The 20,739-nt window shown below is 35.2% G+C and overlaps 1 protein-coding gene across 1 annotated transcript; it reads left to right on the forward strand.

Moving 5' to 3' along the window:
* Positions 1–1,792: 1,792 nt before the first annotated feature.
* On the forward strand, positions 1,793–19,809 carry LOC136818917 (calmodulin-binding transcription activator 2-like). The gene is made up of 10 exons (XM_067075158.1): positions 1,793–2,092; positions 12,868–13,111; positions 13,358–15,464; positions 15,912–16,015; positions 16,393–16,537; positions 16,919–17,097; positions 17,290–17,354; positions 17,929–18,003; positions 18,289–18,506; positions 18,928–19,809. Exons 2-10 carry the CDS (start codon positions 13,021–13,023, stop codon positions 19,010–19,012), a joined length of 3,069 nt encoding a protein of 1,022 aa, XP_066931259.1. The 5' UTR covers positions 1,793–2,092; positions 12,868–13,020; the 3' UTR covers positions 19,013–19,809.
* Positions 19,810–20,739: the final 930 nt, after the last annotated feature.

Below are 20,739 nucleotides of genomic sequence, written 5' to 3' on the forward strand. Positions count from 1 at the left end.
TGTAAGGGTAGACTTTTTGTTAAATGCACTGTAAGGGTGGAAATTTTAGTAAATCAAGGAAAAATTAAGATTTTTTGCCCAAAAAGTCTGATTTTTTTGCTCTAAAAGGGTTGAAAATTTGAAGAAAATGCACTGTAAGGGTATGAATTTGACGGAATTTCGCCGATTTTTTGCTGCACTGTAAGGGTGCGATTTTAAAAGCCAACTTTTTCGCCGCACATACCGTCAGTTGGCAAACCCAGTGCCCCCCCCGGGATTTTTAAACATCACAAAACTTAGTATTCGGGCTGCTTTAACACTCTATTGTTGTTTAAGCTTCTTTTTAACAATCTTATTTTATTCTATAATTTAAGTTGCTTAAGTAAAATGGTTCTAATAAAAAGATGGTAGATCTAGGTGTGTCTTCGGTAGGGTATCCCTATATATTACTTAGAGGGAAGCTCATATTTCTAAACTTTAATTACACTCTTCTCGGTTTTCATCATCAACAATTTTCTCATATTTTCATTCTTATTTTTTTCGGCAATCATTTTTTAATTTGAACAAACCAGGGTCTTATTTCGATCTTTTTCAATTTTTCATTTTTCGTCTGTGTTTGTCATTTCAATAAATTTTAATATCTTTCTATATATGCCCCGGAACCTGGCTTTTTCAAAAGAAGAATTTATTTTTTTCATTTCCAGAATTAGAAAAGTCAGTCGTCACGATAGATTAGTTTGGGTTTGTTACGTCAAAGGCTTTTTTGGACAGTCAAAATTCGACATATATTTTTTAAACACAGTTTAGACAGGTTCTTTACTGTAAGACTTGATAACCTAAAGAGACCAATGCCTAGTCAGGGTTTTTGCCAGATTTCGAATCAGTCATGGCAGCTGATACCTTCCAAAGTGCTTTTACTTTCAAAAAGCATTTTTATTATTGTCAGTGCTTAATTTTTCAGTCAGTGTTGAAATCGAGCTTCAAGTTGAGCTGGCAGCAAATTAGAGATTCCTGAAAAAAAATTTCCGTAGTAAAATACCCTTATTCTGATAACCCTCCCACAATGTCTGGGACCCTATTGAATTTTGTCTGGCTTTGGAAGGAGATAGCGGCCGGGATTAGGTAAAATCTAAATTTTCCAATTTTTGGGAAATAAGCTTTATTTTAAAGTTTATCTTCATTTCTTCATTTGAATGGTTAAATAAATTCATTTTGCTTCCTCATTGAACAGGGTGTTTCTGGGTGGATTTATTGGCGGTTTAGTCAAATATTTCACCGTGAAACGCTTTCACTCGTAGGGATATTTTAGAGGGCGGAGGAAACGAAAAGAGTCAAAACACTTCAAGAAAGACAAGCTTAAGGGGGAAGATTAGAGAACCTCTTTCTCTATCTGACTTTCACACAAAACAATAAAAGTTTCTCATTATTTTTTAACAACCACAAAAACAATAAAAAATGAACGGCTTTTTATTAAGATATATATTTTAGGCCAATAAGATTTGAAAGATTTAGGCGCAAAATTTTCACAGCTTTCATATTTTTACAGGTGCTTTTTTTTTCTTGATTGTTTGATTGAAAGGTCTCTGTTGGTCTTCTTCTACTTTTTATTGTAACACCAAAATCCCAGTTTCTTGAGAAAATGCAAAAAAAGATTGTGTGAATTTCATAAGACCTGGAAAAAGCTCTTCCATTCTTCTTGTATTTTTTTACAACAGCGAAAATTCTTTTATTTGACACTGAGCATTTTGTTCTCAATTTCTCTGACCTGGAATCGAATTTTTAAACTTTGTTTCGTTTTGTTTTTATATTTTTCAGCGAAGAAATAAAATCAAAAATAGAAATATCCAAGAATATCACCGAAAAAAAAACAAGAACAAAATTGAGAGAAAGTTTGTCAAGAAGAACCAAGTCAAATTTATTGGAGAAAAAGATTGATAGAAGCTCAAAGTTTAACTACTGGTCAATTTTCAAGCTTTTGTAAAAGCACGAGCCAGAAGAAAGGAAAAGAACAAAACTTAGGAAAAGACGGTTTTTGTGGTCATTCAACAATTCTGGTTTACTGTGACCAGAAAAACGAAGATGTTTTGTTGATAATGGACTCGTTCTTCATTATGTAAGATTCCTTTTTCATTCTTCTTCGTTTTGTGTTTTCTTCTTATCTTCTTATTAGCTTTTTCATTATCGTGAAGATCTAATTGGGGCGCCACTTGGATTTGGAAACAGTTTCTTATTTGTCAGTTTTTTCCTTATACAATGCGCATGCGTGAAAAGTAATTTAAGAATAATTACAATATACAAGGTTTATTTTCTACTTTAAGTTTTGAGCTAACATCTGAGAATATCTGTATATATCATTGAGTTTAAAGCCCCGAAGGAGCTAGAGATGAATATCATTGTTGATCTCAATAGCATTTCAAACTTATTGAATTTTTTATGTTTTTGGTCAATGCACCTTTCATTGAAACACTCCCGACAAGTATTCAATTCTATTCATGAATCTTGTATGTTGTTTCCCAGCTGTTTATTTTTACCCCTGGGTCGGAAATAAATTTACTCGTTTCTCTAGACATCAAAAAAATATTTTATTCATCTACTTCTCAAATTTTAGTTTGCAATTTTTCTGCATGGAAAAAGGATGTATGAAATTTGAAAATTGCTTTCCCAATTTTATGACATGTTTTCATGGAGTACTGTCTGAGGTGTGTTAACAGCCAAATAGTAGTGATCGTCTTAAGGGTAAAGCACGACGGACTTTTTTTGCAGGTTTTTGAAATCCATTTTTCCGTTTGTGTGAATATTTGAGGGCTAGATCATTTCCCTGGACTCTTCATCAGTAGAATGTTAGTTCCAATTCTGGGGGTATTCATGGACACTGTATTTGTGAAAATTTCTAGTTTTCAATAATAATAATTTTTCTGAAAATCTTTGTCATGAAAACTAAATATTTTTATTATTTTACACTGGAGACGACTCTGTTGGGGTGAATTAAAAATATTAAGGAACTTGAAAAAACAGGAAAGAAAATGTTCTTCTCAAATACATAATTCTCTTTCTACTCTTCCAAGCTCTGTGGGAGATTGATTTAATTTACCGAAATTAAAAAGAACTAAATAAAATGACAAAACATTTTCAGGACAGGAAGCCAAATCTAGAATTAAACTAAGTTTTTAAAGGGTAGTTTTTGCCCAAAAAATTCCCTAGCTTTATCTTTTTATTCTTTTTCATTAGTTTTTTAATGATTCATGAACTGGACAAAAAGGTATAAAAGAAAAATGGCATACCGGATAAGTGGGATGGGGGAACCCGGGAACCTAAAGTGGGAACCTAAATGAACACCTGAAAAGTGGGATGGGGGAACCTAAGTGGGAACCTAAATGAACACCTGAAAAGTTGGATGGGGGAACCTAAGTGGGAACCTAAATGAACACCTGAAAAGTGGGATGGGGGAACCTAAGTGGGAACCTAAATGAACACCTGAAAAGTGGGATGGGGGAACCTAAGTGGGAACCTAAATGAACACCTGAAAAGTGGGATGGGGGAACCTAAGTGGGAACCTAAATGAACACCGGAAAAGTGGGATGGGGGAACCTAAAGTGGGAACCTAAATTTTTATTTTTATTATTTTTTTTTTTTTTTATTTATTTATTTTTTTTTATAGCAATATATTTCGCAGGTCTATTGACCTCTATGAAACAGAACTTTTGATTTTACATTTTATAAAGTTTTTTCTCCCTTTCTTTTATCAAACGTTGAAGCTCGTAAGCATGCTGACGTCGTGGTCGTGTTCGAGGAGTAAATTTCTCTGATCTTATAGACTCGTCATAAATGTGGAGGTTCTTGAAAACTTCCACCATATCACCAACTTGCCGCCTGGTCTTTAGGCTAGGTAGATTGATGAGTCGTAGCCGATCTTCGTATGAGTAGTTTCTATAGCAACTAACTAGCCTTGTAGCTCTTCGTTGGACGCCCTCAATTGCTTTGATATGTTTGATTAGCCTTGGAGACCATACTACATGTGCATATTCCAAATGGGGTCTGACAAATGCAATGAAAAGCGTTCGAAACATATCTGGTGAGAGAAATTCGAAGCTCCTGCTAATCAAGCCAACGATAGAGTTAGCTTTCTTGATTTTACTGAATATATGGGCTTCAAAGGTCAGGTCACTATCGATTATCACTCCTAGATCTTTTTCTTGGTCAACATGTTCTAGAACAGATCCTGCTATGGTATAGGGATGGACATATTTGATGTTCCAAAATTTACCCAGTGTTAAAACATGACACTTGTTCGGATGAAATTCTAAAAGCCAGTCCTTTGACCAAATTTTAAACCCTTAGAGTGGACTTATTCTCATTTTTGCTCATTTCCACCCTTACAGTGTACTTTGGGAAGCTTGGAAAAAAGGGCCGCACGTACGGTAGGTCGTTTACCTTGAGTGCCCCCCCCCGTGGATCTATGCCTATGTGTATTGAAACGTGGCAAGCCGAGCAATATGTTCTATTTTACTATCAAACATTTTTAATTAATGAAGTGTATTCACACGCTGTACTGTTTGGTTGGTACAGAAAGAAAAACGAGCTAGAATCCGTTAAATGCTAAGCGACCCCAGCCCTGACCCGAAAATTGGAGCTGCTAATAAAAAACAATGTGTATTGCATCAAGAGTGAACAAAAACTAGATCGTAAATAATGTTTTACTAGATTCTGTATTCAAGCAAATTAGATCCGTGCAAAAGAAAGAAGAGGCTCTAAGTTATCCATCGAGCTATGAACGAACTTCTAATTCCTTCTAGATTTGAAGATATGACGGTTTAAAGTTTAAAGTTTAAAGTCAATTAAGTCAATTAAGTCAATTTACTAAAAAGAACCTTTCAAAAAGATGCACTATAAAACTGCTGATAAATAAACATGCTTTTTTGAGCTAATTGAATAAATAAATTCCCTTTGTTTTATTTTCAACATTATTGTTTGCGAACCGTAATGTAAAAAGTAAATAACTGGTGTTCTTATTATGATAAAAGGTTTTTTCTTTCATTGCATATAATATCTTTCTTATCTTTATGTATTTGTTTTTAAAGAAAAATATTTCAATTCTATTAATAATTAAACAACTTAGGTTCCCACTTAGGTTCCCCCATCCCACTTTTCCGGTAGTCGTTTAGGTTCCCACTTAGGTTCCCCCATCCCACTTTTCCGGTAGTCGTTTAGGTTCCCACTTAGGTTCCCCCATCCCACTTTTCAGGTGTTCATTTAGGTTCCCACTTTAGGTTCCCCCATCCCACTTTTCAGGTGTTCATTTAGGTTCCCACTTAGGTTCCCCCATCCCACTTTTCAGGTGTTCATTTAGGTTCCCACTTTAGGTTCCCCCATCCCACTTTTCCGGTGTTCATTTAGGTTCCCACTTAGGTTCCCCCATCCCACTTTTCAGGTGTTCATTTAGGCTCCCACTTAGGTTCCCCCATCCCACTTTTCAGGTGTTCATTTAGGTTCCCACTTATGTTCCCCCATCCCACTTTTCAGGTGTTCATTTAGGTTCCCAGGTTCCCCCATCCCACTTATCCGGTATGCCAAGAAAAATTATCCCATTTTCTAATCTTCAATACATTGGTAAACCTACCCAATAAGATTTTTTGTGCAGAAAGAAATTAAAATCCTAATTGGAACTATTACACGTTTTTTTATAATTATATAAGAATAAGCTATATAAGAACATAAGGCTTCGATGAACAAAGACTTACAAGGTTTTTGCAGACCAATTTCATTGGAATGTTGAAAATAAGAACATTTTAAGAATATTTTTAGACTGAAAACTCAGAAGCTTTCAAATATTTTGGACGCTTGTCTAAAAACAATAATCTAGTCTACATTTTTAGGAGTGTCGCTTGGAGGTATCTTGAAAAAAAAACTTTATCATTTCTTTGTCCTTTTTTTAATCAGGGTTTTTCCTCTCCTCTCTTCTGTGATATATATTGAGGTATATAAAAACAAATTGGTGTTAATGATGACAAGGTTTTCAGGTTCTTTTTTATCATATCTTTATTATCATGTTATTCTTATGTTCTCATGTTCATTTTCATCTTCAATTTTCTGACACTTTTTTCTTTTCTTACACTTTAAAATTTCGACATCGTAAAATCTCTCACTACTTTTCTATTTTTATTCATGTTATTTCTTCATTTTTATCTCTGATTCTATCTGATTCTTCTTCACTTTCTCTCTGGTTACATATAAAAGTGAAGAACTTTTTATTTTTTGCCTTGTTTTTTTTTAAAAGTCATTTTCTTGTTATATTCTTCTCATCTAGTTAACTAAACATGAAGACATTGTTTTTTTGGTGTTATATGAGCGTGAATGAAAAAGGAAAAATGTTAATCTGATTTCTTCAAAAGTATTGATCAAATAAATTTTTCTTTTTTCTTCTCTGGTTGATACAAGGTTTGCTAACAAGGAATTTTGTTAAGCTGTATACGGCTAGAACCACTGTCTTTATCAGACAGAGTCAAGAAATGACTTGGTTGATTTTGATATATTTTTGTCATCACATAAATGTCCTACATTTGAGAGTTAAGGAGCGTCTTAGAACATTCGTTATAACATTCGTTATAACATTCGTGAACGTTCCCGGACGTTCCAATCGATGTTATTAATTAAATTTTGTACTCAAAGGTTTGGGAACATGCCAAAGACCGTTCCTTTCCATTTGTATTTCAAATGGCCAGTGATTTGTTGTATATCAATGATGTAATCTGTGAAAGTTTCTTGGTCTAACTCCAAGTTGTTCTCTTTTTATTATATCGGTTTAAAATTTGAATTTCTGGTATTTCTGAACTGAAATATCTGTTAGACATCCCTCGTCAAAATCAGGTTTTGAGGGGCTTGAAAAGCTTGGTACCAAACATCTACCATGTTACATCTGTTAATTAATGTATTCTTTAAAAGTAGCTCTGAAACACTGCCAGAAAAATGAAAAATGAGGCAGCCCCTGCAATGAGAGCATCAATCTTTTTGTTTGACACTTTTTTAAAGACTACCAATTAACTACAATCTACAATTTATTGTTGTGTATTTCTATAAGAACAACTGAAACTCAAATGGAAATTCATTTCCAGTTTATAAGGAAGTTGGATCGCGTTTTGGCTGGCGTATTTCGCATAAGAAGTAATTTCCGTTACCCACTAGGTCATTACCAGGCATTTAGATGTCTTCAAAGAGGAGAGGTTCCTTGTATGAATACTAGGAATGAGGGAATGAGGGATTTGCAAGTTTTCAACATTTTTGAAAGGAAAGGTTTTTGGTTTTCCCATGTACCACCATTAGCATTATTTCTTAAAATTTTTTTTGCTTTACATGTTGATGTCATTCCTTCGTATTCACAAAAGAGTGAGTACAAAACAATTCCATGTTTTCCATGTTTAAGTCTCTACCACCGTTATTCCTTCGCATTCATCAAAGAGTGAAATGTTAGAGTCAGGCCTGATTATTTGGCAGTAAAAAAATACTTTCCTAGTTTTTTTACAGTTTTTTTTACATAAAGGCACTCTCCTAACTGCAACTTACGAATCCAGCTTTCTTCGGCTCGACAATCATTGAAGTTAGAGGTCTAGAGGCTGAAGGAGTCTCCCAGCATATAGCTACAACATTATTCACGGGGCATACTGCAAATGTATGACACTAGTTGTGAAACTCTTGTCTTTTTTAAATCTTTTTAAAGGATTTGATTGAATTGGATATTATAAAGATTGAGGTATTTTTCGATCATTTCCTGAATCCTAACTAATCAGGATCCACTCTTTTATCAGTGCCGTCATTATTGTCGCGGGCTAGCCTCTATATAAGTGTTAACACAGTCTAATTCAAGGGGTATTTCCATGGCAACGGATGAGGATTATCATAAATAAAATTATGCCGTCTATTCGTCAATCTGTTCTAATACGGGGGTATTTCCTTTTCTGATTCTATGGTCTTTTTTATTGCATTTTAAAAGTGATATTTATAAGCCTTTTTTATAAAAACATGCTAATTCTACGGCTATAATTCGTCCTACACATTATCCTAGCTTTCCTTTCTTTAAATAATGCCTACACAATTTTACGTAAGAATAGTTGACCCTCACTTGAGTCAATCAACTTCCCAATATCCAGTTTTCATTTGGAGTGCTTTCTTGTTTATGTTTCTGGTTTTTATTTAATTGCTTATTCAATAAGAATACACGTTGACTGTGTATTTAATGACGGTAATTTTCTGCAATTAATTTCATGTTTTTTAGCACTTAGCTTTCATTAGCATTTCCTAGTTACTAGATCCAGTTGTATTCTTATAAAAGATGTCAGATAATGTTCAACTTCATTGAATACATGAGCCATTATCTCCGGCTTTTAATTAATAATTGACGCAATGGAAATTATAATGACTGCTACGCTACTTCTTACTATATTCACTTACTCAATTTGTTAACATGAATTGTACACTCTCTCTTAATTAATTGCTGGTCGCTCTTTGTGTACTTATATGCAGTTTCCAGTTATATGTTTATTATTATTATTATTATTGTTATTATTATTCTGCATCGTCCTTTATGGCATGACTTCTTCAGTATTGGTTCTTGGTAGAGCTGAACCTCGTGTTCACTTTCATGTATTTTCGTTTGAAGAAATTTCCAAAGCTAATAGTTAGGCTTTTGACTGCCATTCTTGCCTGAAATTTACATGTTCTTGCTGCCGATAATACATTTGTGTGCTCATTATCTAAGCTACTGAATCTATACTTATTAATTCGACCCTCGTTCGAGGTTCATAGTAGCGAGTTTATGTGTTCGAGATAAATCGAGGGGGACGGTATAAAGCAAAGTTGACATGTCTCCAAAATCACCGTCCACTTTGCTTGAATACCGTCGTATGTTTAGGTGAGCAAAAGTGATATAGAGCCGTACATCAACTATCGACTTTATTTTGTATCGATTTCTCTTACCGTCGCCCTCGATATCCTCCGATACATAAACTCGGTAATGTAATAGAAACAGAGTGTACCATAGAAAGCACGACCAAAGATAAAGATCAACACGCTACAAACAGGATACAATATCACATCGTCATCATCATCAATTTTTCTTTTATGACATATAATTTGTCACCTTAATCCTAATGGATCTCTTGCGTGCTTTTTTAATATATTTGTATTTTCCGTTGACGAACAAACATAAGATTTTGTGGTATATGTATTTCATATAACGTGAATACAACTATATACCTCTTGATCAAAAGCTTTTCTGATATTTTTAATAAGAAATACAGGAGAAATGTTGCACTCAGAGATTTTGAAATTATTTTTTAAGCGAATCAAGGTCAACTTGTTGGCAAGTGGTAAATTGTTCTTAGGACAAAGTTGAAGTATTTTACGCTTTAAATCCTATTTCTACTCTGTGACCCTTAATAAGCTTAAATATTCCAGGTTCAAGTCTATTCTCAAGTTGTTCTTATTTTTTTGGCGTTTTTGAGCTTTTTTGTTTTTATAAAATCGAGAGTATATCTTCATCGCTTTACTCAATCTGACTACAGTGTACCTTTTGAAAATAACGTTATACCCTCTTATTCGATTTTCAAATGAAGTATAGGTTAAGGTTGGATGCATCCCCTGAAATATAACAACATTTTTTTTTCGAGAGATGTTAGAAGCCTAGGAGCGTTTTGGACACATTTCCAAACTTTTGAACCTGTTATCATCGTAGATTGAAAACAGGTGCAGTCGAGTAATAGAGAGGGAGTTTCTCTTTTTAGTCATTATTAATGATTGAAACGTTGAAACAAGAAGTGCAATTTTATCGTGATTTTATCGTGATATGCCATCTCTATATAACAAGTATATGTTATATAGTCATTTTATCTGCTCGTGAATTTTGTGATTACTATCGGCTTTTATCAAATTTTTGTTATTCTTTGGTACACCCTCGATAGTGAACGTATTATTCGAAAGTATTTTGCTTGTACGTTTCTTTCTTCGCAGTTTGATATTTGGTTCTAGCTGTTTTCATATGGAAACTTTTCGAAATAATTAAAATAGGTTTACCTGGTGCTCGTAAAACTAAGTTCCAGCCCTGTGTGGTGCAAACCTGATTTTTAAAATTGATTTTTTGGTGCGACTTTTTGCTAGCAAATTGGACAGTCATGGTAATTTGTCATTTGTCCTTTTTCTTACAAGAATGAGTTACAGTGCTGTGCGTCATCTTAGGATTTCTTATTGTTCTTAAGATTTGACCAACAACGAGCCTCGTCTTCTTATATAAAGCAATTGTTACAAAAATCGTGTTTTCCGTTATTGAGACGCCCAGCGGACCCAAGTTTCACGTATTCATGCATGCAGCAATTCTTTCTCGAGCTTCACACAAACCCGATTATTCAGAAAATTGGAAAATCTTCCTTGAAAAATCGGGGAAATTTTCACTCAATCGGCGGCGAAAGGGAAAGTTCACGTATTCGCACAACAAAAAATAGCGCAGATTCACTAAATACAAAGGTGGATTTCGACGTTCAAGCAAACTTTTTCAATTTTCACGCCTTTACGTAGACTAGTAAACTAGCCGGTTATTACTTATAACCTTATAAAAAACTGTCAATCAAATAATGTAAACACTAATTAAATATTCAGCGTGCGTGAGAGAAAAGGAAAATAACCGACTAGAAGCTACTTCCAACGCCCTTTTTTCTTCACCTAAAATCGTAAGGAGAGACATACAGATTTCTGTATGTCTGACCCGTGCGGGATTGCATTTATTTTTCTTTCTGTTTATTGCGTTTTTAGAAATGCTCATTTATTTATATGTTCCCATGTTCAATGTTACTATGAAATATCATTTAGTCAAAAAAGTTGGATGGATTCTCAAAAACCTAAAAAAAGTTGTAAAATTAAACAACGTTTTTTGAGGGAAGTAGCTTCTAGTCGTTGAAATTCAGAAAAGAGAGGCAACTTCACCCCTTCGATTCTTTTTATTTGGAGCTTGATTTTTTGTATATGGGTCTGTTTTCAACGACTAGTTTACTAGTCTAGCCTTTACGCAAACCGCTTGGGGCCCATTAATATATTTACCGACCCTGAATGAATACCGAACATCAAATTTGGGCTTTAGTATATTTTCTTAATCTTTCACATGGGAAAAATCAAATAATAATAATAGCCGTATTCCTTTTCACCGTTCAACACTTAATGAGCTGGCTACGAACATGTTGAAATGGAGAAAAAATGCACTATTTTAAAGACCAGTAAATTTTGTTTGAGTTAATTGATATAAATGTAGAAACAGCTTAGAGGCTCGGTCAAGCTTCACTGGTTTGTGAGTCTTGAAATTCTAATTTTTTTTGAAAGCCCACAACTGCAGTAAATCGATAAGATTCTAAGAAATGTTCTGAAGAAGTTAGAAGGGCAAAGTTTTATAAAGGTGTCAATGGGATAGCAAACTTTTTATTTTTGACTTGAAGATATGATGAAAGAAAACAAAGATGTTCTTCGTTTGATTGATAAACAGGGATTCTCGTCTTTGCTTCATTTTTTTCACCCCCTGGTTCTTCTCAAACACAGCAGGGTCTTCAAAGTTGGTTTTTATGTTGTTTTTTTCTTCCATCATTTCTATTTTCATTTTTTGCCACCTTTTTTCACTCGAAATATTTTTTTCACTTCCATTTTTCTTTATAAATAGTTTTCCCTATGAGTTTTCTTCATTTCTGTTTTTTTAACCTGTATAACTTTTTTTGTGAATTTCTTCACTTTTTAAGAAGTTTCATTTTTCTCTTGCAGAATTAAATTTGCTTTGTGTGTTTTTTTGTGTGGGACAAATACATAATGCGAACGTCTTTTTATGCTTTGGAACTATACCCTTTCATTATCGGTTAGAGTTGAAGTAACATAGAAATGCCTTGAACTTACGAGTTCAATTTGGGTAAATTTTTTAAATGGTGGCAGAGCATGATACAGTATTCCAGATATTTTCGTATTTTCGAGCCCCATAAGTTTATAAAGTTTTTATTCAATTCAGTTGTGTCATCCTAAAAGGTAGGTCTTAATACACGTTTTTTTTTATTCGAACACCTAAAATTTGGCTGAGCCTGGATGTGTTTTTTGTTGTTGCAAGTTTCAGCCTAAAATGTTCTTAAATGCGTTCTTAATTCTTCAAACCACTGTAAATCTACAATATCATGCAATATAAAGAGCACTTAAGATTGGTAAAATTTGGACAATATTTGACTCTCGATTTTAAAAATCCATCCCTAATTACGGTTAAAACTGCTTGAAAAGAGGAAAAAAATGTAGTTTCTTGTCATTATTCATTTGTTCTTACGATGTTCTTAATTTTTCGACGAATTTCAGCCTAAATGTTCTTAGAAACTAGGTTCTAATAAAAAAAACGTTTAGAATGTGAACATTTTTTTGAAGACTTAATCAGACCGGTTAGACCATATTTTATCAAAGCAAATGAGAACCATGTACAATTATTTTGTCCGAAAAAGTGAAAATTTTGTAAAAAGGTTAAGAGGAAAATTTGTTGCCTTAAACATATACAGCTTGCCCCTTGAGCAAAGAAATACTAAATTGCAAAGTCTCTTCAAAAATTTATGTTCAAGTCTTTAAGATGTTGGTTATCGTTTTCGGTAGAAGATTTTGGTTGCTATACGTACGGTCCCATCAGCTGTGGCTCCGAAAGATTGGAAGATCTGCTATAAGATCTCAAATTAGAAATTACAGATAAAAGGACGAAGGGTTACAGTGAGAATGGGTAGGCAAAGGAAGCGCTCTGCATCACTTTGAATCTGTTACTTTTGTGCAGAACGTTTAATGATTTTGAAGATGCAGTAAGCTAATGAAAACATTATAACAAACAGCGAATCATTTTTTTTTTTTTAGCAATTGAAATTGAAACCTAACGAACAAAATCATCGATCGACCCTTCCACATTGTTAGAGCCTTGTTTACACTGGTGTGTTGACTTTGGAATGTAAAAGATACCATGAATTCTCTGCACATGTTTGATGGTGGTGTGGATCGAGCTTTATTGAAATGAATAAAGATGAATTGATGGTCAATAGTCAGAAGAAAATTGTCGCTCCATCGAATTCTTCCAATACATCACCATCTCAAAATACAACAGGTACATTTAACCTCGCGAATTACGGACGAGGAGGTATTTTAAGGCTGTACCTAAAGCATGCCAAGCTATTCTTTTATACATGTGAGAGCAGGTATTTTCTTGAACCATAAGTGTACGGTTTGAAACACTTTTCAAGTTGTAACTAGCCGAGACGGTTGGTCGTGGGCCTATTTAAAACAATTAAAAAACTATCCAAACCTCCTATATCACTGGGCTCTCCAAATATTCTATTTTTGCTCTTTTTAGTTTCACCCATTACTCATTCGAAAACGACAACAGCTACTAAACTCCAAATCACACCCATGTCACCACTCAACATCCAATCCTTGAAAAATGGATTCATCGATCAACCTTCGCAACACAAACCTAATGGACACATCCTATTACAACCTGCCTATGGATCCAAACCTATACCTAACAACCATGTGGGTATTACACCCTCTCTACCGCCATTGACAACCAACCACGCCCAACCAAACGCTTTATTTCAAACATCAAATATTACAAAACTTACCAACAAGGAAATACAATCTTCCAAAGATTTAGACTCTAAATTTTTACATCAAATCATTGGAAATGGATTCAAGGCTCCGTCCGCTGATAAAACTTTAGATGTCCGTAATACGGTCGTCAAAAAAGCACCGGGTGGTACTGTCCAAATAACATATAAAAATATGATCAATCATTCTCCCCAGGCTTCCAACAACAACAATTTACCACAAAGCAATCCGATTTACATCCTTCCAAAACCGGTTAACGGAATCGGACAACAGTTCGGAATACAGCAACAGGCGGCGACTTATCATTCGATAGCTACTTCAGCAACTTTAAGTAATCAACAGTTAATACAACATTCAATGATCGCACAACCTATTTCGAATACCATAAATACAACACAAACCTCATCGAATAAAACCGATACCAGTGTGTATTTGATCGATTCATCGCACGATACGAATCAATCGAACCCGATAACAAGTGCAACACCTACTTGGATGCCAAACCTTAATCATCAATCGAATACGTTTCAATCGATTTCAATCGAATCGATGGAATTTCAAAACGATCATTCAATACTTTTTTCGACACAACAAAATGATGATTTATCGAATACAGTCGATTTAAACCCGTTTAATGGAATCGATATCGATCTATCGTGTTTCGATACTGAACCTTTTGATGCTCTGAACCAACTTTATCCTAGCGGGAATGATCATCAAAATTTCCACGATCAAAATTTTGATACGAACACGGATTTATGTAATGAAGAAACTGCCCAGAACTTCAATAGCACTGTAATATCGTCCATCAATATTGATCCCATCACATCAACAGAAAATTTAAATACGAATACAACTTCTCAGGACGAAATACCAATGAATATTGATTCAAATATAGACTCGAACGTGACTGATCATTTTCTTTCGCAGCAACATAATCAGGCGACCTCTCAGACAGAACCCAGAATAAACGATAAACAACTAACCGACAAACAACAAAAAGAAGAAAATAACGAACTGAAAAATATTATAGACGTTTCGCCTGAATTGGCTGTATGTACGGGTGGTGTTAAGATTATTTTAATCGGCTCCTGGAATGCCAAAGACGCGAGGTATCAATGCCAGTTCGGTAGCTGTTGTGTAGATGCAGAACTTATACAGAACGGCGTGCTCCGTTGCTTTAGTCCAAAGCACAAGCCGGGTGCCGTCCGTCTGTCGGTGCTTTGTAATAGTAAGACGTTATCTGAAGAAGTTGATTTCACATTTGTAGAAAGTAGCGAGAAGAATTGGACGGAGAAAATCGACCATGATGATTGGCTTTCCATAAGCGAAACAACTCTGGCCGATCTTCTTGTCAAGCGGATCTCTTTCATCTCTGATATGGTCACAGGTGATGAGACAAACGCGGCCCGCGCGTTCAATCGGGACGCCCTTGACCCAACGCTTGTTGAGGATAAGCTTATAGACGTTTGTAAGAGTTTGATGTCTCAAACAGTTGATATTGATTTCGATTATAAAATCGAACGAACGATGACTGTATTACACTTAGCATCGGCTTTAGGATATTTGAAACTGATTCAACTCTTAATGAACTGGGTGGAATCGAACCCGAATAAAATTATACAAGTTGAAGCATGCCCAACATGCGTTGATCAATTTTCTTTGGTCCCAATCATGTGGGCATCAGCTAAAGGTCATTTCACAACCACCTGCGTACTGCACCAATGGGCTGAATCGACGATCGAGTTGAAGGATGCATGTGGGTGCACTTCCTTATCCTTAGCCATGGAAAGCGGTCACGAATCACTGGTCGAATATCTTGGAAGGTTGATCAAGAAATCCACCATTTCTAGGTATACATTCTCGTCTTTCAAAAAGGTTTTTTCTAATCGGTTTTTGATAAAGTTCTTCTTTCAACGTTTAAAAAATCGTCTACCCATAGATAGAGTTGTATTACAAAAGTGAACCATGTCAATTTCGAAGAATGATTGTAGATCAAATTTTAGAACTTCTTTTAAAATAAATTTACATTACGTATATTAGACTCTTAGATAAGTGAATACACGTATTTCCTATTAGCAGATTCATATAAAAAAGTCACGAAGAAACGTCGAGTAAAGCTCTGATTGGCTGAGACATGCAAAGATTACCTCATACTCTGGACATTTAAAAAAAAAATATGCCTATGTGTACAATATTCCACCAATCAGAGCTTTACTCGACGTTTTTTCGTGACTTTTTACATGAATCTGCTGGTCTCAATTTCCCGACATTCGAAATTTTTCATTTCATCTTTGCAGAGAGAATTCGATGAATCAAGAACAATTTTCTTCATCTCTTTCGACGTCTTTTGGAAACCCAGGGTCGGTTTCATCAACCTCTACCAGTATCTCCAACGTTGACGGTGAGTGGTCTTCTCTTCATGCATTTTAATTACCCGTGTATTGTTAATACTCTTTCAGAAACTTTTGCCAGAACGGGACGAAAGTAGTACAGGATTTTGATAGGTTTTTATAGCAACGTCTATGACCTTAATTACTTGATTTACTTCTCTGAAATTCCGTTTATTTGTCTGAATTTTTTTTACAAACGATTTGAATAATCTTCTTGAAATTATTCCAGGCGAGGCCGTGATATAAATTATTTAAAAATAATCTTACTTTCCTATAAACATATATAAACATACCGTACTGTGTGTAGATACCAATTGAAAAAAAAAACTCGCCCTTCCCTCTACCCGTCCTTCTACCTTAAGAACACCATATTTTTCCTTTTCACTAGACTCTTCACCACGTACATTGGGTAAGACACTAGCCTTCATTCAATCCATGTTAAACGAACAAATGGACGATTTGAACCATGCAGAAGATGAGGAAGATGATGACGCAAGCTTGTTCGCTGCTCACAACGAGTTTGTCAACACAAGGTATGAAAAATTGTGTTTTAGATTGATGCCTTTATTGTTTTCGACTTAAGATTTAAAGAGTCTCTTTCGCTAAGTGATTCACGAGTCAGGAATCTTGATGGCGCACAATATGACAAAAATATATCAAGTCTACGTTTTTTCACAATAACATTTTTTACAAATTTTTGAAGTCTTAAGCCTAAAAATATTCTTAACATGTTCTTTTTTACCATTTTGTGATTATTTTTGTCCATTTCCAGGAAATCGGGTGTTTTAAAGTCCGCAAATCCTTAAAATGTTCTTAACTTGTTCGTAATATTTCGGCCATCGAAGCCTTATGTTCTTATTATAGTTTGTTTTGTTCTCATAAATGAACGCGACCCAATTGTTGGTTTATTTCAGACAACGCAGTGTAACGGACGAAAGTGTGGCATCCACCAGTCAACATTCGCCCGCATCGCCCGCCCAAAACGCCCTGCAATCACCTTTCAATCGCCAAATGAGGGAAACAGCCGAATTCTGTGAATTCTTTTACAAAGCAAAGAAAATTGAGAAAGATTTTGCAGAGTTAACTTTGACTGGTGAGTTTTAAAGAAACCTTAAGGGAAGAAATTTCGATAGGAATTTAATTTGGTGCATGGGCGAAAAAGTTTTTTCAATGGGAAATTAATTTTGCGGATCAGGGAAAAAAAAATTGATTCTAGCGGGAATTTAATTTGACGAATGACGGAAAATTTTAACTTTGAATATCACTTCTCTCTTTTTCTTTTCAGACCAGGAGCAAGAAGAGTTATATCGAGCTGCAAATGTCATTCAAACAGCTTACAAAGCATACAAGGTTTGTCGAAAATATTGTTAATACAGGAAAAAATCTAATGTAACTTTTTGGATGATTTCAACAATAGAAAGCTTTAATAGTTGGTGAAAAGCTTTTCATGCTTTGGTGAAGATGAGTGAAGGATTGTTCGTTTTTTTTTCTTGTTTTAATCTTGAACCAACAGCCAACGTTACTCTTGGATTCCAAATAAACGGGGGGGGGGTTGGAAAATTTTCGAGATTTTAATAAACGGGGGGGGGGGACCTAATTGCCGGGGGGGGGGTTTGGAAATTGTACTTCTGAAAACCCAAAATTAATAAACGGGGGCTAATAAGGTCCGGAAAGATTGGAAAATTTTCGAAAAATTAACAGTGGGGGGGGGGCCGTCTATTTGGAACCTAAGAGTACGCTTCTTTTGAAATGAAGCTAACGATTCAGTTAATGACACTGGAAAAAATAAAGAATTTCACTGTGACCTTTTTGGTTAATTAAGAACCATGAAAATTTTTTTTTGGTTTTTCCTGGAGAAGGCCGTGCTCCATTAACCGTTTTGGTTTCTCACCTTGAAAGATAACCGTCCATATTTTTCTCTTAGGAAAGACGAAAGCAACGCGACCAAGAGTTTTCATCGGCCACGCTCATTCAAAGCTATTATCGACGGTATAAGCAGGTAAGATCAACGGTTTTATGGACGAGATACAGTCCAAGCTCTTTTTTTATGAACTCTCAAAATTAAGCATTCACGTATTCTCACGCTGTTCATTGTTATTCAAATATGACAACCTGATTGCCCCTTCTTACACGCATCATCATCCTAAAGGCGATCGCTCGAACGATCACATTCGTCGTTAGAGCAGAGCTTCATGTCTTCAGAATGGATAATCAGTTTGGAGAAGATTGATATTGTTAAATCTCACCTGGATCTTTATTCTTTCTTTTCTTTATGACCATACAGTATGCAGCCTTCAAGAAGATGCAAAAAGGTGCCGTGCTCATTCAAAACCAATATCGGGCTCATCGAGAAAAATCTAAGAAAAAATACGAAGCTGCCTCGCTGATCCAAACCAACTGGAGAAGGTACCGACAACGGAAATGTACGAAAAGCGAGGCAAACAAATTGGAACAACAAGCGAGTCGTAGGGTGAATCGTTATCTGCAACAGACTACAAAAAGGTAATAATGGAAGGTTAATTTTTGGAGAAAAATTCGTTCACTTTTAGACTTTACAGAGAACGCAAAAAATGGTTGGTAGGCTTTTATTGGGCTCTTCCAGAAAAAATCCGTTCATGGGGGGTGGAGGATGAGTTGTCCAGGGGTATTGAAAAAATACCAAAATGTCCAGGGGTAATTTTTTGTGTCCACGGGGTTGATTTGATGTTTGTCCAGGGGTATAACCCGTGTCCATGGGGTTAAAAATCAAAATGTCCAGGGGTAATTCATGAAAAAAATAATATATCCTCCACCCCCCATGAACGGATTTTTTCTGGAAGAGCCCAGCCAGTTGAGCTTACGAGGTTAATTGGTTTTTCACCATTTTTCCAAACTGTAACTAAATAACATCGATATATTAAAATAACCTTTCCTTGCCATTTAGGTTTAGCCGTGAATTTCCAGAAGAATTCAATGCTCCGTCGACCTCGTCGCAAATCATCGATATTGACTTTGGACCAAATAGCTGACAACTATCCAAGAGCGTACTTGCAATTTAACTTATTTTTAAACTGAATTACTAAAACTGAGAGAAAACCGGGTGTTTATATACTGTTTTTCTTGTAGAAATTTTTAACTCGAAATATTTATTGAAAGCAATATTGTTTAAATTTTCGTCTATTTTTCCGTTCAATAGCTTTGCTATTTATTTCATTTTTTTTTTCTTAAAGCTTTTTATTTATCGCTCATTCACTTTTCACTAAGTCATACCAGTTCTGAACAGATACCATGGAGCCGTATAAGCCATTGTGTTTAAAGCCCGGAGGGATAGGAAGAAATCTTCAAACTTTCCAAGCAAGAAAAGAGAAATTTGCGCCGCACTTAGATTGACGGATTAAACCAGCCCTCTTTGTTTTCACGCGGCGTAATTTTCAAAACGCCAAGTTTTGAAAATAACGCCGCGTGGACCTTTTTCAATCCAGCTTTTTTGTTAAAACCACGCGTTTCACGGGTTCAGATTGGAAATAAGAAGCTTCATTCATGAGTTTCATCTCTAGTCCCTTCGGGTCGTAAAAGTCAATTGTATAAGCTTTCCTACGTATCCCGGCTACAAAATAAATCGAGACAGTCTAAATAGTATTGGAAATCTTGAGGTTCTTTTTCTATTCGCTTGCACATTATCGATTTAGCCAAAAAAAGACTCGGAAATATGAGAAGTTGCTTTACACGAATTGGACACTCTTTCTACAATGAGTAACAACAAATTTTACGAAAATTGTAAATATCAATATCGACCATTATTTAAAGAAACATTCTCAACGTTAAACATCATTGACTCCCTTCGTTCCTCTGTCAGAATCCACAAAATTCACCGTATACATTAGCGTCTAGTTATTAGCACAATAACTCACCATGAAAAGCTGAATACTTTTTATCTCTACAAAACCTGAGGAGCACGACTGCGTTAGTGGATGCCAGCGTGCCAGAAGGATCGGAGGATCACCTTTCACCGTGAATTCACTCAAAATGTTACGCGGTGATCTTATTCGAGTTTCTCTGTAACTCGAACAGATTGATTGTTACCGTAAAAAAATATTTTTTAAGTTGTCAACTATTCGGGGAGAATCTTGAGCTTTTAAACATCTCCAAATCAGATTTTTCGTGAAAATTTTCACACTGCCACTTTGGTAAAGTAAATCTTCTAGTTATGATTTTTGATGGTAGGTTCAAACCTCGTCTTAGCTCTAACTCTTATTTCAATATCCAAAAAATGAAATTACAAAAATGAAAGATGATTAACCCAAGGATCAAATGTGTAGTATAGTATTTCAGTCGAAAGGGACCGTCTGCCAAAAAAAGTTTTGAGGGGGGGGGGGCAGACAGGCGCACATACATAGATTCCTAGATTTCAAAACAATTTGTGTCGAAAACGAGAGTATTTGTAGGCTGCACACATCCCCTCTGATAAGTTTTGATATAGGGGATGCGAATCAGGCTCACAAAACCGTTCCGAACTTAGCAAAAAATCTGCTAACCAAAAAAAGAGTTGAATGATGGAGAACTTTGATTGACAGTTTGTCGTCTTTTGCTATCTTGAGAGTTTTGTTTGCTAATTCAATTAATTTCGATAAACAAAAAGAAAGAGAGGTTTCTAGCCACATGTTCTTTTTATTTGAATCTTTATTTGATTTCTATTTACGTCATCAAATAACTCAGACAATACACATCGAGTTTTTTGAAAAATACAAGTCGCCAA

This window comes from Clytia hemisphaerica, unplaced genomic scaffold (assembly GCF_902728285.1).
Source record: "Clytia hemisphaerica strain Z4C2 unplaced genomic scaffold, Clytia hemisphaerica genome assembly, whole genome shotgun sequence".
Taxonomy (NCBI): Eukaryota; Metazoa; Cnidaria; class Hydrozoa; order Leptothecata; family Clytiidae; genus Clytia; species Clytia hemisphaerica.

Excerpts from the sequence above, each read along its gene's own strand:
- LOC136818917 (XM_067075158.1), top strand. The coding sequence starts at position 13,021 with ATGAATAAAGATGAATTGATGGTCAATAGTCAGAAGAAAATTGTCGCT. Across the intron at positions 13,112-13,357 it reads ACCATCTCAAAATACAACAG|TTTCACCCATTACTCATTCG; the intron begins GTACATTTAACC and ends TGCTCTTTTTAG. Across the intron at positions 18,004-18,288 it reads ATTATCGACGGTATAAGCAG|TATGCAGCCTTCAAGAAGAT; the intron begins GTAAGATCAACG and ends ATGACCATACAG.